This window comes from Chinchilla lanigera, unplaced genomic scaffold (assembly GCF_000276665.1).
Source record: "Chinchilla lanigera isolate Chin_1 unplaced genomic scaffold, ChiLan1.0 scaffold00005, whole genome shotgun sequence".
Taxonomy (NCBI): Eukaryota; Metazoa; Chordata; class Mammalia; order Rodentia; family Chinchillidae; genus Chinchilla; species Chinchilla lanigera.
In genome coordinates this window covers 39,674,682-39,698,037 of record NW_004955406.1, presented here as the reverse complement: position 1 = coordinate 39,698,037, position 23,356 = coordinate 39,674,682, and the positions used below count along the sequence as shown (strand labels likewise).

Below are 23,356 nucleotides of genomic sequence, written 5' to 3'. Positions count from 1 at the left end.
AAACCATTGCTGTCTAAAGCAGCAATGGTAAACCTTTTAAAGCTTTCAATGACACAAACAGCCTGCTGCAGCACACATGCCATAGATTTGCCCACTGGCCTAGAGAATCAAATTTCATTTGGAAACCTTATTGGTCTGGTAAGAAAATGGGAAATGAAACAAGCTATTGCGGTCTAATCTGGCATACCAAGAAAAATTTGGTTCTATAGTGGGCAGAAATCATTTAACCTTAATAAGGCTCAGCTTACCCATCTGCAAAAAGGAAGTAATACTGCTCAGTCAGTGGACTGAAAGAAGGCAATGTATATGAAATACTTTGTACAGTGCGCATGATAGGACTCTACTTAACAGTAACTATTAACAATAACTTAACAGTAACTCTTGCAAAATTAAGAGGATCTCACTTTTACTTGGAGGTAGAAACAGCCCATCAACATAGCGTCCTCTGTTGTGATGGAAAGCACAATTTAGTTTTTGACATCCCATTGGCTGATTTTCCCAATAACATGGAATTTCACTGCGTTTTTTCTGTAAAAGAAAAAAACATTGTTTTCAAAAAAATATGAAATGAGACTTGTACTTATTCAGTAATTGTTTTTCCAAACAAAGCTAATGAAGAGTCCAAAATCTGAGGCATGTGACGTGATTTTTAACAGTAAGAAGAGGGGCTACTGAAAGTGACAACAGTTTAGGCACGGAGGAGAGGTGAAAGGAGCACAGGGTAGTTTATCTGCTATTCGTTTCTCTTGGCCTCATCCTAAAACACTATCTCCATTGAATTTAAAGAAGCAGGATATAGATTATAAAATCATTAGCCAGGTGTGAGGATCGTTGTGAGTTCAAGGCCAGCCTAGACTACTCCACGAGTTCAAGGCCAGCCTGCACTACATAGTGAAACCCTGTTTCAAAAAAAAAAAGATTTTGGAATCAAGATAACAGGGTTTCCATCTCCACTATTCTACTTATTAGCTATGTGACCTGGACAATTTAATGCCTTCAGGCTTACCTTCCTTAGCAATACCTGTGAAATCCCAGCTACTCGGTAGGCCAAGGCATGAGGACTGCAAGTTTGACACCAGCCTGGGAAACATTCTTAATGAGACCCTGTCTCAAAATAAAACTTCAAAAAAAAGGGGAGGACTAGAGATGTAGCTGAGTGGTAGAGCCCGTGTTTAGCATGTATGAGTTCCCAAAAATTCCCAGTATGGGCTATCTAATTTGTTTCTTATAAAGATTAAAAGAATATATATGAAGAATGTAGTGCACGGAATAGACTCAGTGAACTATAGTTATTTTTTGAAACTATGAGTTCAAGGTTGTCAGAAAACTTTTCCCACTCTTAAATTTTTTTTTTTTTTTTGGGAGGGGGACAGGGTTTCAATATGTAATTCAGGCTGGCCCCAAACTCAGAGCAATCCTCCTGCTGCAGCCTCTGGGAGTGCTAGAATTACAGGCATGAATCATTACATCCAGCTGCCTGGAAGCAATATTCAGATATCAAGTGTTTTCTGTAACAGTATCTTCTGTCTACAAGCCATATGATATTTATTTGGTCTATTTAATACATTTGTTAGATTTTATGGATTTATCCCCTTCTCCCTTTTTTGAGACATGGTCTCTTATGCAGATCTGTCTGGCCTTGAATTCTCAATCCTCCTGCTTCAGACTCCAGGAGTGCTGTGATAACAAATATATACCAAGCTGGGCATGATGGCGCATGCCTACAATCCTAGTAGTGGAGCCACGAGGATCACCAGGAGTTGGAGGCTAGCCTGGGCTACCTAGTGAGTTCAAGCCCAGTCTGAACTACATAATGAGACCCTGTCTCAAAAAACAAAACAACAACAAAAATATATGCCACCATGTCACTCTGCCTGGTGTGATATTTCCAATTAAAAAAATAATTTACGAACAATGAAGATGATTTTGAAAATATAAATAACTATTATGGCATTATCGCTAAAGAATTATTTATTTTGGCATAGAACTTCCCCCGCCCCCGACACACACACACACGTTTTTTGGCAGTAATAGGGATTGAACACGGGGCCTTCACACCAACTATATCCCTAGCCCCTTTTCCACTTTAAAATAGGCTCTTGCTAAGTCATTAGGTTGCCTAGGCTGGGCTCAAACTTACAGTCCTCTTGCCTCAGCCTCCCAGAATGCTGGGAGTACAGGTGTGTACCACCATGCCCAAAACCTTTTTGGTTTTTAAAATCATAAATGCATGGGGCTGGGGACTTAGCTCAGTGGCACAGCACCTGCCTGGCAAGCACAAGGTCGTGAGTTCAATTCCCAGTACCAGAAAACAAACAAACAAACAAAAAATCATAAATGCATACACATACTTAAAAGTATTCCATATAATTCTCTACATTTTTTATTTAGAACATATCCTCTATAGTAACATTTCTCTTACATGATTATTTATTTAGATTGTTACAGTGATGCAGTATACTATTCAAAGATATCCAATTGATCCTCATTGATTATTCACAGTAGCTATGTGCTCTAAAGTTACTGGGAACACTACATTAGTGAATACTGAACCACTGTTCCTAGGAGAAAAACAAGGCTGAACTTCTGTGACCCTCTGGTCACCTCTGCATTGACTAATCAATACTTGTTTGAAGTGTTTGCTTAAAATCACCTTATTTTATACTGATTTGTTAACATGAAATTTCATGACCAACAGCATTTAACTCATGCCTGAACAAGCCTACCTAACATTCATATTTTCTCTGTAGAGTACAGAACAGACTTCTTTTATTTACAAACAATATACTGCACTTCAGTGTATGTTTTGGGACCATTTTAAACAGCAGAATGACCAACAAAAAACACAAAACCAGAAAAAATCATGGCACCTATGAAAAGAACCCTTAATTATAGTATGAGAGCTGAAACACGAAGGCAGCACTGTTATCACCTCTACTTGAAATATGCATATCTAGTGACTCTTTTGTGCTCTGACCATGTCCTACAAATAACAAAGTACTCAAGTTATGATTTGGGAGTTACAAATCAAGTACTGTATTAGTAGGCAAAATGGCAAATATGGAACCTATACCATAATGGAAATAAACTGCAGAAAAGGTAGAGGTCCTTTTCACCCCTTTCCTACCCACAGTCACAAGGTTCTCCTTTATACTTCCAGATTTAAAGAATACACATGCAAACAAAAAAGAAATGTCAAGTTTTCTCTCCCAGTTTACATACTTTGTTGCACACCTATGTTTTTTACTTGACACTATATCCTGATCTTCCTATAGCAATAAATTAGTTTCCCCTTTGAAAGCTTTGTTGTTGTTGTTAGATAGGCCCGATGGTGCACACCTGAAATCTCAGCCCCTCAGGAGCCTGAGGAAGGATGATCATAAGTTCCAGGCCAGCCTGGGTAACTCAGCAAGACCCAAAATGGCTGGGAGTGGGGTATCTCAGTGGTACAGCACTTTATTAGTGTGCTATAGGGCCTAAGTTCAATCTCCTGTAATAAAAAATGAAATAAAGGGGCTGGGGATTTAGCTCAGCGGCAAAAGCGCCTGCCTGGCAAGCGCAAGGTCGGGAGTTCGGTTCCTGGTACCGGAGAAAAAACAAACAAAAAAAAAAGAAATAAAAAGTGTGTTTTTTTCTGCCCAGCAACAGATATTTATGGGTGGTACTGAAAACTTACATCAATCTCCATGTGCCGAAACCTGCACACCTGTCGAAAACAGCGTCCTTCTTGCCATAATGTGCAAACAGTTTCATTTCCTAGTGCAGCTTCACAGTGACGGAATGGGCAGCTGTCACCCTATTAGAAAAGAGAACACAGAAAAGAAATGTAGCACTGAAATACAGCCTATGGAAATTGTCCATAAGGAATCTAAACAAACACAAATTAGTAACAGATAAGAGATGGGATAACAAGAATAATCTGAGCAAAATAAATTTATAATTTCCTATAACCTGTTTCTTGATAGATCTTTATCTGATGTCAATATGAATGACCCATGCTGAGAGAAGGGGTTGAAAAGAAAAGTGGTAATGTTAGATACTCCCTAAAAAAATACATCAAAACTGTTCCACATATTTTGCCCTGTATAACTCTAGGCTTTGGACAGAAATTCAGAAAAAAGGTAATAGATAGGAATTTAAGTATAATTAATATATAATTGTTTTTTTTGTGTATTTTATCTGAAAACACTTTGTGAAAACTGCTATATGTAAGACAGATAAAATTATCAGAGAGCTGCTCAAAACTTAGGTAAGTAGCTAGGTGTGGTGGTGCACACCTGTAATCCCAGGACTTGGGAGACTGAGGCAGGAGGATCTTTGCAAGTTTGAGACCAGCCTGGGCTACAAAGTGAGCTCAAGGCCAGCCTGAGCTGCATAGCAAGACCCTGTCTCAAAAAGACCAAAAAAAAAAACAAACAAAAAACAAAACAAACAAAAAAACCACCTTAGGTAAGTACTCTACTGTTGAGTACTTACCCTCCAACCCCCAAACACAATTTTTTTGGTTTTTTTTTGAGACAGGGTCTTGCTTTGTAGTGCCAGCTGGTCTCAAACTCACTAGGTAGCCAAGGCTGGCCTTGAACTCACAGCAATCCTTCCTGCCTCAACCTCCTGAGTGCTGGAATTCCAAGCATGCACCACCATGCCCAAGTAAAACTTACAATTTTAAACATAGCATTAATATGATAAAGTCACTGTAACATACAAATTTGCAGTCATAACAACAGAAAATAGCAAATATACCTAAATTGAGCTGCAGAGACTCAGGCAGAAAAATAGGGAATGTTGACAAAGACAAAGCAAAAAAGTTAAAAAAGAGCTTTCTATTCTTAGCAGCAGAAAATCTGGGAAAAGAAGTCAGACTTAACCAATACAGTTTTGAAAAGTATAATATAATCCAGGCACTCAATAAAAAGTCTATAAAATCACAGTCAGTAAGCTGTAAGTTGAAGTACTCCCAATTTTTTTTTTTTTTTTGGCACTGGGAATCGAACTCAAGACCTGTGCTTGCCAGGCAGGCACTGTGCCGCTGAGCTCTATCGCCAGCTGAAGTACTTCCAACTGCAAATCAGTCTGAGTGGATTAACCACAGGTGAGAGAACATTAAATGATGACTATGCGCCATGGCCTTTTCTTTTGCTGTTACTAGGACTTGAACCCAGGGTCTCTGCACTGCACAACAGCCCCAGCCATTTTTTTTTTTTTTAATCTTTTTTGGTTTTTCTCCGGTACTGGTAACCGAACTCATGACCTTGCGCTTGCCAGGCAGGCGCTTTGCCGCTGAGCTAAATCCCCAGCCCCAGCCCTAGCCATTTTAAATTCTGAGTTTGAGACAAGAACTTCCTGAGTTGCCAAGTTGTACAGGCTGTGCTCAAGCTTGCAAACTTGTGGTAGGTGCACCGCCACATCTAGCTTTTCACTTTTGATAGAACATGGGAGAATTACAGTTACATATACAATAAAGAGAGGCCAGGCATGGTGGCACACACCTGTAATCCCAGCACTTGGGAGGCTGGGCAGGAGGACTGGTTTGAGGCTGGTTTTTTTTTTCCCCTGTCTTTTTGAAATAGGGTTTTGCTTTGCAGTTCAGGTGTTGTGATTCTCCTGGCTCAGCTTCCCAAATGCTGGGATTACAGGTGTATGCCACCACACCCAGCACTAGTGCAAATTCAAGGCCAGCCTGGGCTACATAGTTCAAGACAAGCTTGAACTACACAGCAAGACCTTATCTCAAAAAAAAACCAAAAGAAAAAAATGAACAATAAAGTCTAAATACATTATTCTTTACAAAAAAACCTGACAGCAGATAATAAACAGTTAACCAAAACATAAAAACAACTACAAACATAAAGAAAACCGCACCAGTTTTATTAAAAAAAAACTACAGAAAGACCTGATTTGTTTTTTTTTTTTCTTTTTTTTGAGACAGGGTCTCACTATGCAGTTCATGCTGGCCTTATGTTCACTTATGTAGCCCAGGCTGGTCTCAAACTCTCAAGGATCCTCCTGCCTCAGCCTCCCGAATGCTGGGATTATAGGCCTGCTTCACCATGCCCAGCCTAGAAAGACCTGATGTGGAGCTGTAGAGTCTTACTTTGGTACATGTAGAATAGAAAAAAAAATAGCAATCTTCTCCTTGATTAGACATGCTGAGTGAATTCGAGGATCAGAGGTGGCTTTCTGAAATAAGCCACTGCTTTCGAGGGGAGGACCAGTTCCAAGTCCTCTTAAAATGGGCTTAATCTTCCAGTCTTCCAAATGACAACTCAAGCACAGAAATCGTCTTTAATATGTAATCCTAAAATGAGGAGATAATATATTACAGTATTTCAGGTAAATTCTTCCAATTTCCAGTAACGCTAGTAAGATCACAGTGTCAAAACACATTTTAATCACCTTAACATACACTTGCCATACCTACCATCATAAACATCATAAACACGTTGATTGTACACTCCCATCTACAATGTAATTTTTTGTGAAGGACAATCATGGCCTGTTTTATTTTATTTATTTTTTGCATTCTCTCTGGTGTTTGATAAATGTTTTAGCATAAAATTTAAATAAACACCGCTAAATAAACACATGATCATGATTTCAGATTAATGGAACCTGGATATTTTACACAAAATACTTGCTAAATCAGCATTTCTGACAAATCAGGTCTTTTCACCTGAATGAAAAAGGTCAAATATCTCCATAAACATTTGTGTTGTTTCTCCTAGTATGTAATTATAACTAGGCAGTAAAATGTTATTTGGCTAGAATAACTTGCAAGACTATCTTTGAAAACATCTGTAGAGCTACCTTATATACTGAAGGTGGCTAAAAAACTGCACAATTATAAACAAGGAACAAAAGAAAGCTTCAGGGAAATTCCCATAAAACAGTAATTGAACAACAGTATATCTCCTAGCTCCTGCCATACCCAGGTCCCTATACTAAAGTATCCAAAAAAGCTGTACAAAAGCAAAGCACATAGTAAGAGCATATAAGAGAGCATGGAAGTGTTTCTACAAGCTCATGTATCACTTCTCGGCCTTTTGGTTAAGATCGAGTGTACAAGCTCATATACCAGTAGCCAGGTTTCATAAACATGGACCTACTACTTGCCATCAAACTAAATTCAAGCATATCTATCTCCCACTGGTAAGTCGTAATCAAGAATACTATGCATGAGCCAGGTGTGGTGGCGCATGCCTGTAATCCCAGCACTCTGGAGGCTGAGGCAGGAGGATCCGTGCAAGTTCAAGGCCAACCTGGGCTACAAAGTGAGCTCAAGGCTAGCCTGAACTGCACAGCAAGACCTTGTCTCAAAAAGACCAAAAAAAAAAAAAAAAAGAATAGTATGCTATGAAGAAAACATGCCCTCTAGGTTAGAATAGCCTGCAACTAACCAAGTACTAAAATCTTGAAATTTATAAACCCTCTGATCCAATGAGTCCAGTTTCTACAATGTCCTAAAGAAAAAATATTCAACTAATACACAAGGTAATAATGCACAAGAATGTGCATCACTATCTTACTTCTAATAAGGAAGTAACAACTAGAAACTTAAATGCCCCAAAATTGGAAACATTTTTAAAAAGCTGTGATACATCTATATAGCATGACAATACTATGCTGTATAAAGTTTGGTGCCCAAAAGTGAATGAATGCTGCTTTAAAAACCCAAAATTAAAATAAAAAAAACTAAAAGTATAGACATAGTTTTAGAATAAGGTCATGAAGGGAGGCTGGAAGAATTCGAAGTGCTTGACAGAAAAATCCTTCAAGATATTGCTGCTAGACATACTATCTTGTTTAAGTGTTTAGATGCTTCTGGTGAAATCTGTCAAAAATGTTACTGGAATATTGAGAAAAGATGATTCCGGTTATGAAGTCATAGGGAACTTAATCATGCTTTGTCCTGTTGGGTAAGAGAGACCTGTAGGGGACGATGACTCTTAGCATATCATTTTAAGATAGAATAATTCTAGTCTTAATGCAAGCCTCAAAATGTGTCTTGAGAAACATCCTGGAGGGCTGTAAAGAGTTAACTTTGCAGTCCTGACTTAGCCCTGGAATGCTTCTCCAAAGACAAAGAACACCAGGACCCAGATAACCACATATGACCCTGCCTGGGTTGTTTCATCCCTTCCCTGGCCCTAGATAAACACTGTAACCATAAAGGAAATGTATGGTTATCTAAAGGGGGACATACAGAACAGAGTACAGAAAGTATGTATCATTCTGGTTGGGCTCATGATCGGAGCCTGACCCGGTTAGATGGCACAAGGAAAACAACATGTGGCCAGGGCTACAACATTCCAATCTGTTACCATGGAAACCAAAAATGTATATAAGCTGGGAACAAAGGCAGATCCACGCCCACTTCCCTGACTTGCAAGTTGGGATGAGAGGTGACCAGTCTAAATTAAAACTCTGTCTGTTCTCTTTCGTCTCTTGCGGAATACAGCCTGAATTTTTGCCGTAACATTACTACTAGTTTTAGGAAAACAGTAAAATGAGAGCTATGATATGGCAACAAAATAGTATAAAGTAAAAAGGACAAGATGTATATGTACCAATTCCCTATGATAAATGTATTAAGTATAGCAAACAAATTAATAAATTTTTTTTAAAAGCATGAATTAGAATTTGGGGGCAACTATGTGCAAATTACCTCTGCAAAGCTCCCTCAAAGTTTGGCAGGGTGAGGGGAGACTGAATCCTGAATAGACAGGCATCTTTTTAGAATGGTTTAGCAGAAAAAGATCTTCGTAGATCTGTTTTACACTATGGGCTTCCATAATTTTTACTAGAAAACAAAAATAGAAAATGGCTTCTAGGTGCAGGGGTGCATGCCTGTAATCTCAGCTACTTAGGAAATTGAGGCAGAAGAATCCCAGGTTCAAGGCCAACCTGGCAACCAATCAAGACTGTCTCAAAATCAAAGAAAAATGGCTGGGGATGTAGCTCAGTGGGAGATCACTTGCCTAGCATCACAAAACCCTGACTCCAATCCTTAATATCATCAAAACAAAGGAACAACCTAAAAATTAAATGTGATAGAAAATAATATTGTGAGCAAACACCCAAGATCAAAATGCATACTGATACATTTCTTAAGTTTTCAAAGGAAAAAACAAAAAGCACTTAGGTTGCCAAGAAAAACCTGGTTATCTTTCAAAAGCTGATAGCTGTTTCAAAGTAGGTAATCAAACTGAACAGCCCCCTCTTAAGCTACACAAGTTAATACAGAAAATACGGAGAAACCTTTTAACATTTTACGCTCTCAACAAATATTCAAGGACACAGCAATGTACAAATGAATACATTACTATGAATAAAAAATTTCTAGCCTCTTCCCTTAATAAAGGATTTAATAAAGGGAAGAAATAACAATAAAATTGATGAAGAACACGCCGGATTATAAGAGACCATTGGGAAGAAACTTCCAGTACACAAACCAAAACAATACAAAAAGATGTCAAAATGGCAGAAAATGCATACGACATGGAAATAATCAGAAATAAAATTTCTAGTCCACAGAAATTCTGAAAAGGGATGGAATTAATAAACATAATAAGAAAAACAATACCAAAAAATTGTCTCTATATTAAATGGACTTGAGCCTTTAAAAAGGCTCATCAAATGCCACAGAACTTTATTTTAAAGACAACCCTAGTACACACAGATATGGTAAAATTTCTGAATTCCAATGTAAAGACAGAATCATATGCACTTACAGGAAAAATCAGACTGATAAGGGAAAGACTTGACATCATTATACTTCTCATCTGAAACTTTAAATACCAAAAGACAAAATTTAAAGGAAATTATGACCTTAGATTCAGCCTTTCAAGCTATATTTCACAGACAGCTCAAAACTTGGAAGATTTTAGACTTGAAATCCCAAACAAGGCATTAGCTAATTAAACAAGATGTATACTAAAAGTAGTATTACATGATCAAAAATGTTTATTTCAGGAATAAAAAGTTTTAATGTTAGAAATTTATTACATTAATAAAAAAGGGGTTAAAATAGTATTTTTTAAAAGTATAATGCCCAAGAATAAAAAAGCAAGTTCAAACGCAACATCCACTCTTGCTTTTTAAAAAAGGGCCAGGAGTAGTGTTGTACACCTATTAATCCCAGTTACTCAAAAGGACTCTCAGTTCAGAAGAAGCATAAGTTTCAAGGTGGGCCTGGATACCTTACCAAGACACACCCTCCCCAAAAAGGATGAAAGGAGTGTGTGAGGTAGGGATGTAGCTCAGTGTTAGAATGGCTGCCCAGCATACAAGGCCCAGGGTTCAATCTTCTATGATAGCAAAGTTAAAAACCATAAAAGTACCACAAAAAGTAAAGAAGAAAAACTCAGTAAGTCATAAGGAACTTCCTAAGCATCAGAAACCTTTGTACTGAAGCACGGTACAACACTACAGGTCACCTCACTTAGAACAAATGAAAAGACTCTCTCAGTTTGTACTATCCTCCAAAGTGTCCCAGACTGGTCTAGTATATACAGTAACAAAAAAAAAAAAGCATTAATAAAAGATGAGACAAAAAAATCTACCTGAAAATTATGTATTGGCAAACTAGCAAATCTAACAGGCAAAAAAAGAAAACAACAAAAAAAGAACTGAATAAAAATATAAGATACACAAAGACAATAAAATTTTGCTCTATGCCAGAAATAATTCAGGTAAGAGTCTCACGATATAAGAAGAAAACAAAGCATGCAAGAGCCATATTACATTAAAAAGAAAACAAAAAACTAAGGCACGGTCGACCTGGATAATGGATAAATGGAGTAGGGGATAAACAAGTTACTTCTCCCAGGAATAATCCATACATTTAATGCAATCAAGTCAAAATCCCAGCAAGAGTGTTTTTACTGGAACTTGACAGACTGTAAAATGAAAAATAAGTTTGAAAAAAAAAAAGATACTCAAAGAGTGGAAAAGCCTTGCTCTACCTGATTATTACTTACAACAATGTTTAAAAGTAATACAAATGAATAAATATGTGGGTCAAGAGAACTCACAAGTAAATGTGATTTATGAAAAAAAAAGTAGCATTTGAAATTAACAAAAATGGTCAGCTATTTAAAAAAAATTCTACTTTATATGCAAAAGTTCCAAGACAACAAAAGCAGATTGCAAAGCAGCACTAGCTCACTAATTACATCACTAAACTAAGATTCTGAACTCACTAATTGTGCTATGTAAAAAGGCACACCATATAATAAAAATGGTATATCTATAAATTCTGAATGAAAAAATTTTCTGATAGCAAAGTTAAAAATCATAACAATAAAACTGATAAAAATGAAAAAGATCCATTAGTATATGGCCAGAGATTAGTATCTTTACTAAACAGGACACGTTGAGAGCTTTTTCAAATCAAAGACACCATTAGTTAGTTGTTCAATAAACTGTTATGACCTTTTTTAGAGAGCAGTATTAAAAAATCTACAAATTTGCATCCAAAAACTGGAAACAGTTTACACAGATGTGTGCATAAGACTGTTACTACATTGGGGCTAGTTTTGTTCAAATGACAAGCACTCAAAATGTCTATCAGTGAGTGATTCATTAACTCCTGGCATACCCATACAATGAAACACTACACAGTCATTAAAAAGATTAGGAAAAGAGGTGTACTGATAAAGAACTATGTTGTGATAAAATACAAACAGCACTATTCTCCAAGGACATGGAATTGTAAGAGGCTTTCAACTTGGTTATATTGTTTTTACTTTGTGCATGATTATTCAAAGAAAGAAACAGATAAAAAAATGTTTCTGATTGATCACTCAGGTACAGCTCTATTTGTTTTCCCTAGAGACCACTTTGGAGAATCTAAGCGATAGTATAACAACCGTTGATAATTTCCTGCCATTTTTGTCTGTAAGTCACTATTATTTGTCTATTTGTTTTCCTGAGAAAAGATCTTGAAGATACCAATAGGTAAAATAACAACCATTGATAATGTCCTACCATTTTGTCTATAATTCAGCGAATCCCCCTATTGCTATGTTGTCCTTCTTTTACTCTTTAAAAAAAAAATTGTTTCCATCCAAAAAACTGAGAGCTATTACAAGACTGAAATCGTGGACAATACCCTTTTAATTTTTTACTAGTACAGGAAAACTATGCCTTAAGTTACAAAAAAAAGTTTACTCTTTTAAGGAGAAAAGGCCCCTTTCCGTACTTACATTAGCTGGTTGTTCTCAACAGGACCGTCTGTGTCTTCACTGAGTTCCAATCTATTACGCCTGTAGGTCGAACCAACACTCAATCCATGAATTAATAATAATGAGGCAGAAAGAATTTTCTTCCTCACATTGCCAAGGAAACCTCTCAGCCACAATTGAAACACAGGATGTGTTTTTAAAACATCTCCCAACTACTGGAAGATTAAGTCCATTTGAATAACCTTTGTCAGACTGGAGACAGCTAGTATTAGTTATCTCCTCAAAAAACAAAAAACAAAAAAGTTCATTTAAAGATGAACTTGAGATTCAGAGAATCATTTAAAAAAAAAATCCATCTTCCATAGCCGAACAATTTAAAAAGAAAAAACAAAAGAAAACAAACAAACAAAAAACCACAAAAAAACAAAATTCAATAAGATCCAATTTCTGGTCTTCAAGATTTCTTCACCTATTAAGAAAAAAACAGAAACCTTCCCCCATCTTTATTATGTGTATAATAAAAGCATACTTGTATGCAAAAAATATAGTGTTTTATGTATATAATATACATATATAGTAACTGGCTTATACACACACGCGCGCACAAACATACACACAAATGTGTAGAAATAAAACATCTGGGTAAGTTTCCCCTTTCAAAATATACTATAAAAGTCTTTAAATTTGGGTTCATTACCAAAATAGTGAACTCAAGTCTTATACCAGAACTGTGAAGTTGATGTTACATTACAATTTGCCCAGCCCACAAAATAGCATGAAGGGAAATCCCTTAGACATTTATCAATGTGTATAATATGGATGTATGGATAGCATCATCATCCGGGAGTGTTCAACCAGAAAAGATAGAAACGTATAGTTACAGAGTAACTACAGAGTGGTGCAGCAAGCTGTAGAAGGCAGAGCAGCATTATAGCCATTTTGAACTGGTACTGTCAAAACACGGAAAGCTTCTAAGTTTTTTTTTCCCTTCTTTTATATCAACAGCATCGCTAGCATGGCATTAACACTGGCCCTGCAAAGGCTTGCTTATACAGCCTATGTCCAAATTCTTTACTACTGACGGTGACAGCTAAAGACTGTAATTATCCATGTACCCCAGTTAATAAAAGAGTAAGCTTTTGGAGCTGAAACTTCATTTCACAATGGTACATTTACCATTTAAGAATTTTAAAAAAGAAAAAAAAAGTATTTTGATACATAGAAACAAGTTTTCTAAAGTTCTGAAACCAGCCCAGTACCAAAGCAAGTCTGATTCTAACGTAATAAATACTACATAATTTCTAGGCTAAATCTTCCCAAATACTAGACAAAACTAAAATGAAAACTTAAAAAAAGTGGACACCTTTTACTCACACTTAATACTAGTCAATTTTCCAGGAATTTTTTGGGCAGGGAATATCCCCAAATCTAAAATGAAAAAAAGGAAAAATTGGGATCTTACATTAGTTATTCAGTCTGAAACTTTAAATAGTTGTTTACTAAAAGTCGTCATACTTTCGGAGTGGAAAGGTATCTTAAGGAATATTGAGATCTGTTCACTCATTTCACCAGTGATTCCTACCATATGAAAATACTGACTTCTTATTTTTAGTTAAGAATATAATGGCCATAACAACACTTCATAGTTCAGAATATAATACCATGGATAATTAAGTAGTATCATTAAGTATATTTTTAAAATTAGAAAAATATTCTTTGCAAAATGCACACTGGGCTTGTCAAAGAATCCTCCTATAGGATTTGTGATCTAATTCCCACTGAATCTTTTTCAATTTTGCAAACTTTTTCTTATTTGAACCATAAATTCTGCAAAAGCACCTAGTTTTTGTTTTTATATCACAAAAGTTTAAAAGGGCAATTCCAAGATTACAAGATTTTTCCCAATTGTTTTCTAATATTCCACTTTTATAAAGAACCAATCCTAAATATGAAGAAATTAATTGTAGCACATGGAGTAATCTGAAATTATAAAGCTGACCAGTATGAGGAGACAAATACAAATTTCCAAATATAAAACAATTTTATGGGTTTTCTTTTTGCAAAGTTGTAGACAAGCATCAGGGTTTTTAAAAAAAATAGAAAAATGAACAGGGGGAAGGAATGCCAGATTAGTCTTTTTTTTCCTCAATTTACAGGTTTCAGTTATCAAAGTTCCCATATTGGGGGAAATTCTAGCATCAATTACTAGTTCAGTCTACCAGCCAAAAATGGCCTAAGGCCTTTCAATGCTGCACTATATTTTTTTTTAACTTAAAATGTTTTCTCAACTGATTTCAAAATTTTCAAATGTAACACTGACTTTCAATTGTGAACTTGTTAAAGTAAACCTTCATTTTAGCAATGGTATACCGTCTCTGAGGAATTTTCAACCCTTGTGTTTCCTGGTTTTCCTAGATTTGGTTTGGTTTGTTTTTTTTTTTTGATACAAAGTATCACTATATTGACCAGGCTAAAGTCAAACTGTGGGCTCAAGCAATCTTCCTGCCTTAGCATCCCAAACAACTGGAACTACAGGTAGGTACCACCAAACCCATTTTTTTCAAAAAAAGAATTAGTATGATTACATATAATGACTATTACAGTAAGGATACAGTAACAGCAAAAAGTTGCCCATTTTAAATAGAGAAAAGAAAAGGAAATTAAGGTAGTATTTCTTTTTCACTGCTTTGAACCACCTTATTTTCAGGACCCCAGCTCAGAACCAATGTAGAATAATCATAGTTAACATTTTTCAAGTTCATTTTCAGAAACATCAATTGTTCTATATTGTCAAAGTCCAGGCTCATGATTTGCTTTGGATGAAAGTGGCTATTTGTAGTAAAGATACATTCAGATTGCCAAGTACACATGGGGCAACTCAGATACTGAAGGGCAACTTGGGTCAAAGCTGGCCATATGCTCACCTTTCTCTGCCAGTAAACCAAAGGATCATTACCTCCTGAGAGTTCTGAATATTTCTCTTTAAAGTACTCCTCCACTATTGCTATAGCAGACCGGAACATGAAGCTTTTGCTTCCAGTAGCAACATTGTCTGCAGTTGAGCTATCCATGGAACCTGAACTGGAGGTGCCTTCTTTTGTAGATGAGGTAAATGATTCAGCTACTACTGTAACTAAGGTATCAGAGGCTTCTGTAGTTGCGATTTGGCAGGCCTCTGGTGAAGATCCCATATAATTGCAAACCTCTTCTGCAAGGATCTGTTTGTAAGTTTCTAAATCAGCACCTTGAGGAAAAAAGTCTTCCAAGCTGTTCTTAAAGCATGGATCTAACAAAGTAGCCAAGACACAAGGCTTAGATTTGAGCATGGCACTTAATAGGGTATCAGTTTCAAGTTTCAGAGATAAGCTGTCCACCAGATTGAGAGCTTGAGTAATACCTCTGACTTGAAAATCTTCTCTGAGTTTCTGAAGGGAAAGAAGTAGATGATGGGTTAGGGGTAGCACCTGATTCAATCCTGTGGTCTTTACGCTTACTTTCTGGGTGGCCTCCTCAAATGGTTTAAGAATATCACAAACGTATGTCATTAGAGTCCACTGAAGCGAGGTGAGTACAACTCCACTGGCTCTACCAAGACTATGGTGAACTGAGTAGCAATGCTCCAAGAGCCATCTTAACATATAAAAGGTAGAAATCCAATGACCTGTTTCATCTTGCTTCAAATTCTTCCAAGGAAGCTGGTGATCATTCTGGAACTCTTGTAGTATCTGACGTGCCTTGACTGAGTGACTAAAATGATGACAGGTTTTCCTAGCAGCCACTAACATATTCTCAATGCTTTTGTGCTCGCAGAAGAAGTCCTGAATGATGACATTTAAACAATGCAGGAAGCATGGCACATGGTTAAAACCACCATCTTTGATTGCATGTACCACATTAGAAGAATTGTCAGAAACAATGAAGCTAGGGATAAGAAAATTAGGAGAAAGCCAGAGACCAATCTGGTCATTTAATTCTTGCAAAATGTTGGTTATCAAACAGTCTTTGGCTAAACCTGTAACACAAAGCACTGCCCACTTTCTGAAATCAGGGATCCTGCCAGTACTGGGAGAAGATGTGGTTTCCAAAGACACCCAGTGTACAGTCACGATGAAATAGTCAGTGGATGGGTCATGGGTCCATATGTCAACAGTCAAGTGGATCTTTTGGCTTTGAACATTCTCTAAAGTTAAGAAAATTTTTTCTCTGACACAATCATATAACTGAGGTACAGCCTTAGTGAAAAAGTAAGTCTCTGATGGCAATCTATAGTCAGGAGCCACAATCTGCAGGAATCTCTGAAAAGCTGGGGTTGAGAAGTAGTTGTACGGATGCATATCCTCTACAATCATTTGAATAATTGCCTGACTTATTTGATTAGAAGCTGAGTTTTCACAAAATGCTGTTTCTCTCTCTTGGGCATGCATCTGATTGTCTTGCTCTACAGCAGGTACACGACTTTCAGATCTATTTTCAACCTCTAACACAGGAGATTCATCCGAATCAGAGTCACTAAGGTCTTCAGCTGTTAAATCTTGGCTGCCTGTAGACTTCTCTCCATGTAAAGTATCATTCAAGAGATCGCTATTCTCAGTCTCAGTCTCATCTAATCCATTTCCAATAGCACCATTGTCTTTGTTGGCAACAGCCCAATGGATGGGATGTGTGGCCTGCAGGTGTCGTTGAAGTGTCGAAGTTCCTAAATGGGAACCTGGCCTACCCCGGCTCACACTTCTTTTACATATATTACACACAGCTCTTGAGATGTGCTGAGGATCAGTGTAAAAAAAATTCCAAACTGCAGATGTCTTGGCTCTGGTTCCAGGTATTAAGGCATGCTTGACAATGTTACTTTTGATGAGAAATCTCCCTCTTTCTGCCCTCAGGGCATCAGATGATGCTTTATGATGTTTCTTACCTAGTCTATTATCATCTAACGAATCAGCAGGAATATATTCAAAGCTTCCATTGCTTCCAGGGGAAGGGGTAGATAAAGATACATCCAAAGTAAAGTCCTCCTCCCCACTAGTGACTCCAAACTTGTTGGCCCTGGTCCAGTGAGGTGAATGCCTTGCCTGCAGATGTCTCTGAAGAGTAGATGTACCAAGATGGCTGCCTGGTTTACCCCTGCTGACACTTTTTTCACAAAGATTACAAATGGCCCGCCATGTGTACTGGGGGTCAACATGAAAGAAGTGCCACACAATGGAAGTCTTGGCTCTGGTACTAGGTAGATAGATCTGTTTTTCTATATTGCTGTCAAAAAGATTTTCTTCATCCTGTTCAGGGGCACTGGAAGTTAACAAGGCAGGAGCATCTACAACAGGTCTCCCAGATCCCAAATCCTTACTAAACTTTTTTGCAAGGATCAATTTTTTTCGGCGCCTTTTCCCCTTAATCCGCAAGCCCTTCTTTCTTTTCTTTTTAGCAGGCAATTTTGCCTCTTTATCCACTCCTGACACCATCTTTCCCTCTACCACACCCTCTTCATCTGAATTAGAATTAATGGAAACGCATCCCAGAATTCCAGCACCACTAAAAGTGCTGCATCTTCTGTCAGGAGAGAGTGAAGAAACTGGTACACTTAAAGTACATACACTCATTCTCCTTATGGCTCCAAAGTTGTACCAAGATCTGTCAATGGTTTACTACTCAAGTAGAAATACAGCTGTTACTTTCTATTTGTATTACCTTTTTTCCAATTTCTATGGGGAGTCAAATTCCCTTTGGACCAATGACTTCGAAGCCAGGTTACTTTTGGAAGAAAAATGACCGCAGTGGAGAACATTCCCAAACTCTTTGTTAGAGGGGTTTAAAATCCCTTCCAATTTTCTAAATTCTAAATTCGAACAGTCCAGCATCCTCCCTCATGTTACTGAAAACAGAACTGAGGCCCACTTCCCCACAGTCATAGAGTTGAGCTGGTTAGTAGCAGCTGAAGCCAGAGCTTTCAAACCTCAGGTTCATGTTCTTTCTGCTTCATCAAGGATTGCATCTGCTTGAAATGCCTTCAGTTCTTAAAATATGTATTTTTATGATGCCCCGTGATAGCAACATCGATTTTCTCTTATTTCTGAAATTATTTTCAGGAAGTTTCATTTAAACAAAAACATAGTGCACCATTCAACATTCATCACTGATTTGCCAAAACAACCCAAAATTTTAGTCAATTCTGGAAAGCTAAATCAGACTCCACATACTGGTCATTAAATTCTAGTTGATCCCTTTCAATTCTAACAGCACATTTTAAAAAATGTAAGTGGCTGAAAAAAATTCTTTGGGAATAAAATTTTAAAACAAGGTAACAAGAAACAGTTTCAATTCACCGTTTCTACTAAAAGATCACGTTTTTACACTGAAGTTTATGCCTGTAAATAACTCACAAGTTGACCTCTACATGAACAGCAAAAACTGAAGAACTTTAAACCATTTCCACTTCTTTTGCATTGATCCCTCCCCTCTCCTCCATACCTACACATATTTACCCTACAAAGCATCGCTATTACTAGTTCCACAGCCTCCTTCTCAAGGTCCAGAACCAAGGCCTGGAAGATGTCAACAATATGGACCTTCCCCATAGGAATCCGCACCGATTATGGGAGTTTAGGGGGTGCTCTTCGTTACGGGTTCACCAATCCTACAAGGAGAACGGAAGTGTCCCTGTAGCTCTTGACTCCGAAGAGGGGGCGAGGGCGGGATGGGGAATGGGCGTGGGGCAGCGGAGTAAGGTCAGTGGCTTCCTATGTGGAATTTGAGAAAATCTCCCACATAGCAGGCCCCTAGCGGGCCACGAACAGGTAAACTCGGCTCCTGGGACTCGGGCTGATTCAGGTAACGAGGGTCCGCTTAACTAGAAACACTGTTGCCGCGCAGAGAGCCATCTAGTGTCACCTGCCTGTCGGGGTCGAAGAACAGTTGGTTTACCGGGGCGCTCTGGCTCCAGGTTCCCCAGCACCGGAAGTGGGGGAGGGGAAGAGGCCGGTGGGGAAGGAGCAGTCGCCTTGGGGGTTGGGCGCCGCGGGTGGGGGTGGGGAGGATGGGAAAAGTGAGCGGGAGCCGGGATCCCAGCTCAACCCCGCGAGGGCTGCGGCCGGGAGGCGGGGGTCCTTACCGCAGGGCTCAAGGACCCCGCTGTGACTTCCCAGGCTAGGCCACGACCCAGGGGCGAGGGAAGGCCGCTGCCACTCCCCTCGCCCTGTCCCCCACCTCCCTGACTCCAAACCACCCAGCAATCAAAAAACGGGTCTAGTTACCAAAGAACAGAAACTTTACCGAACCGATGACACTAGTTCCGACTCCCGCCTGCTGCCACGTCTTTCTTCTTTCTTTGCCGTTGCCGTCCGCCGTTCTTACAGCAGCTAAAAAAATTTAAGACTGCCAGCGTCAAAGATGGCGCCCGGCTACAGGCTCGGTTCTAAGACGCGGCCAGTAATACTGCCAGCACGACGCAGAAGGCGGGAATTCTGGGAGATGTAGTTTCCTCTATGAGGCGATGCCTAAAATGGCGTCCCTGCGTCACAGGGCCACGTGGGCCGCGAGGGGCTTGGCGATTGGGTCCCTTCGTTGGCGAGAATTGCCGTTTCCGCAAGTTCTGTGGCTCTTAACACGTATTTGATAAAGTTTTATTTTTGTTTTTAAATCAAACCAAATGAGTGAGAAAACTGCAAGAACTGTCTACCAGGCAGTAAGCGTTCAGTTTACCAAGTGTTTTTGCCTAAGCCGTGTATAAATTTAATTTAGAAATAAACTGCACTTTGCCCTTGCAGTGTTACAGGATTTTTACGATTTTTTTTTTTTTTTTTTTTTTTTTTTTTTTTTTTTTCTGGTTTATACGTTTGTTTTAGGTTTTTTGTTGTTGGGGTTTTTTTTGCTTGGTTTTGTGTGTGTGTGTGTTTGATTTTTGAGACAGGTCTCCTCGCTGTGTGGTTTATTTATTTATTTATTTATTTATTTATGTCTTTTTGAAAGAGAGTCTCATTATGCAGTTCAGGGTGGCCTTGAGCTCACTTTGTAGACCAGGCTGGCCTCGAATTTGCAACGATCTTCCTGCCTCAGCCACCCGAGTGCTGGGATTACAGGCGTGTGCCACCACGCCCAGCTCGCTGTGTGGTTTAGTTTTGGTGTTCTTTTGTTCCGTACCGGGAATCGAACTCACAACCTTACTCTTGCCAGGGAGGCGCTGTGTCGCTGAGCTAAATCCCCAGCCCCTTTGCTGTGTGGTTTAGACTAGCCTTGAACTCACTATGTAGCCCAGGCTGGGCTTAAGTTCTTGGAGATCTTCCTGCCTCAGCCTCCCAACTGCTGGGATGAAAAAGAAACCTAGACTTTCCCTCTGTAAAATCTTCCCAGCCCAGGCAAGCAACTCTTGGGGCAACCCCTCCCTGTGGAATGCGGACTTGCTTCTCAGGAGGTCCTGTGCTTTTCTCACTGATAAGGGAGACACTTCAGGCAGTTCTGTCATGGGACTCAGTTCCCTTAGAGGGGCAATACTGGGTACTGACACTGATAAAACTAACAAATGGGGTTATGAGCAAGCTTCACAATGTCCTAACATCCCGAGATGGACAGGACTTAATCTCTCTCAAGGCTAAGATAGAGTTAGCTGCTAGGGTGACTAACTGCCTGTGTTTCAGTTATATATCTCTACTTGCTTGACGTCACAAATTGTATAAAAGGGGATTCTCCTGGGTTCGGGGCCCAGCCTAGTTTTGAGCATTTCTAGTGGCTGGGATGGTGCATCATTAAAGTCCTCCTGAAAAATCCCTCCTGGTCTCCCCACTTTCTTGGAAATTCCACAACAAGATTACAGGTGTGCACCACCACATTGGGCCCTTTCTCTGAAAACTGTTCGAAGGATTTAATGTAGTCCCAAACGTGTCAACAGCATACCTCACAGAACTAGCGCAAACAATCCTAAAATTTCCTTTGGAATCAGAAGAGACCTAGAATAGCCAAAGCAGTTCCGGGCAACAAAGGCAAGGCAAGGGGCATCACAGTCCTTGATTTGAAGTTATACTACAAAGCAATGTGTCTTTCACTGTAACAAATTTTTAAATTTAGACATTCACTGTAACTTAACCAACCGTTGTTGAGCAACCATTTATGGCAATTTTTGTCAAACAAAAACACAGTGTATCGTCATTTTATCATGGGGTATGGCACTGTACAACTTCTGGCTCTTCCTCAAAGTCAAAAGATGGTTTTGGGGGGGTTTTTTGGTACTGGGAATCAAACTCAGGGCCTCACACTTGCCAAGCAGGCATTGTGCCTGCTGAGCTACATCTGCAGCCCAAGATAAGTATTCTAAATCAGTTCAGGGGCTGGGGATTTAGCTCAGCGGCACAACGCCTGCCTGGCAAGTGCAAGGTGGTGAGTTTGATTTCTGGTATGGGGGTGTTGGGGGGTCAGTTCAGGACAGCAAGGCAGCCACAGTACAACTAAAGACACTCATGAAAGAGTGCTCCCAGGACTACTTCAGAAATTGGCAAAAACAATGGGATAGTCTGTTTAAAGCAAGGGGGAGTATTTTGAGAGGGCTTAATGGCAGTGTTTCTTTTACTGTAATAAATTCAAAAATTTTAAAAATGTTATTTTTCTATTGCATCTGTACATAATTACAAAATGAGAGGAAAAATTTTTTTACCAATAAACTGACATGTCACTCTAATCTTGCGTGTGTGTGTGCGTGCACGCAGCACTGAGCTATATTCCCAATTATTCTTATTTTTTTAATTTTGATATAGGGTCTCATTAAGTTGCCCAGGCTGATTTTGAAGTTATGATCCTATTGCCTCATCCTCCTGAGTAGCTGGGACTATACTTGTGCACGACCACACATGGCTATAATACCTTTTTCTATATATGTGACTGCATACTCTTTGATCACTTCTTATGACAGTAAGTTGTTTTGCTTTGTTTTGTTTTTTGTTTTACTTTGGCATTGGGAATCAAACTCAGGGCCTCGAGCTTGCCAGGCAGACACTGTGCCACTGAGCTACATCCCCGGCCCAGCAAGAAGTTTTAATATTGTCTGTAAAGAGAGTAAAAAGATCAATCAATCTTTCCTCTAGCATCCTTAATAAAATTGTTTGTTTGTTTGTTTTGGTGTTTGGAGACAGGATAAATGCTATGGAGTCCAGGCTGACCTCAAACTCATGGCAATCCTCCTGCCTCAGCCTCCAGGGTGCTGGGATTACAGGCACATGCCACCACCCTGTGGGTAATTTAAAGCAGGATAAAATACCTGGCAGCTCCACCTCCAGTCTACATCTGTGTCCTGCACTGAGTCACCTCGGATTCCAGGAACAACAGGTCCAGTAGATAACATCTTGCTATGAGTCAGAGCTACCTTCTCAGCAGCGGCAACTTCCTTCTTACATTGGCCAGGACCCTGCCTGATCTGTCCTTAGATAATGACCTCAGATTGACCCAGGCTGTTTCACCATCCATTTCCTGGGTCACCCTGGTCTCTGTAATCTGGGAGCTCATGTCAGTTCCCCCCAAACAGGGCTAAGGATGTGGTCCTATTGCTTCTCCAGTATAGCTACACTGATTAATGTTCTTTTTGCGATTTTCACTATTATTTTCCTCTCTGATTTTTGAGGTTGGTGGCTGGACCTGATTTGTTGGGACTCCCTGAGTTGGGCCTCTGGCCGAGGACTCCAATAACATCTTCTGGCATCTCTGAAATTACTCCTGCAGGGTCATTCACCTTGAATAAATACTTTTCAGTGTTTACTTTTCTTATTATTTTTAGTCAGCATTTGTATGATGTACCACACACCACAGTAACAGCTTTATACACATTATTCAGTTTAATCCTCACGATTCCACTGTAAGATAGGTACTTGTTGTTAACCCCTTTTTACAAACGCTTGTAAAGTTCTAACGATTTGTCCCATATTTCATTGCTGGAAAGTGGCAAGGCACGATTTCAAGCACAGGGCTCCAAATCAGGCAATCATTTGACCTCCGACTATTTTCTCTTCCTTTAAATCGCCCTTCCCTTCGTTGTTAAAGGACAAATTCTGTTTGGGTTTCCTTCCACACTCTCTGCTTGCCTGTCTCCAGTTCCCTGGCCAGTTCCTCTTTCCTGTTCCTCGATGAATCATTGACATTGCCCAGGATTCCACATTCTCTCTGTGAGCTGTCACCTTCATCCCCGTGGTTTCCAC

At 39.1% G+C, this 23,356-nt stretch overlaps 2 protein-coding genes across 2 annotated transcripts in view; both read right to left on the bottom strand.

Annotated features, from left to right (window-relative positions):
• Zc3h11a (zinc finger CCCH-type containing 11A) overlaps nt 1–19,494 on the bottom strand; it is a gene marked incomplete in the record, with an annotated part of 39,519 nt that extends 20,025 nt beyond the window's left edge. The window contains 7 exon segments of the mRNA XM_013522660.1: nt 405–528; nt 3,677–3,796; nt 6,095–6,298; nt 12,207–12,266; nt 13,549–13,613; nt 18,773–18,819; nt 19,455–19,494. Coding sequence (XP_013378114.1) covers nt 405–528; nt 3,677–3,796; nt 6,095–6,148 — 298 coding nt within the window.
• Nucleotides 14,584–18,673, bottom strand: Zbed6 (zinc finger, BED-type containing 6). The gene has a single exon (XM_013522657.1). The coding sequence runs from the start codon at nt 17,783–17,785 to the stop codon at nt 14,846–14,848; it is 2,940 nt and encodes a 979-aa protein (XP_013378111.1). The 5' UTR covers nt 17,786–18,673; the 3' UTR covers nt 14,584–14,845.
• Nucleotides 19,495–23,356: the final 3,862 nt, after the last annotated feature.

Coding starts and splice junctions, on each gene's coding strand:
- Zbed6 (XM_013522657.1), bottom strand. CDS start 17,785: ATGAGTGTATGTACTTTAAGTGTACCAGTTTCTTCACTCTCTCCTGAC.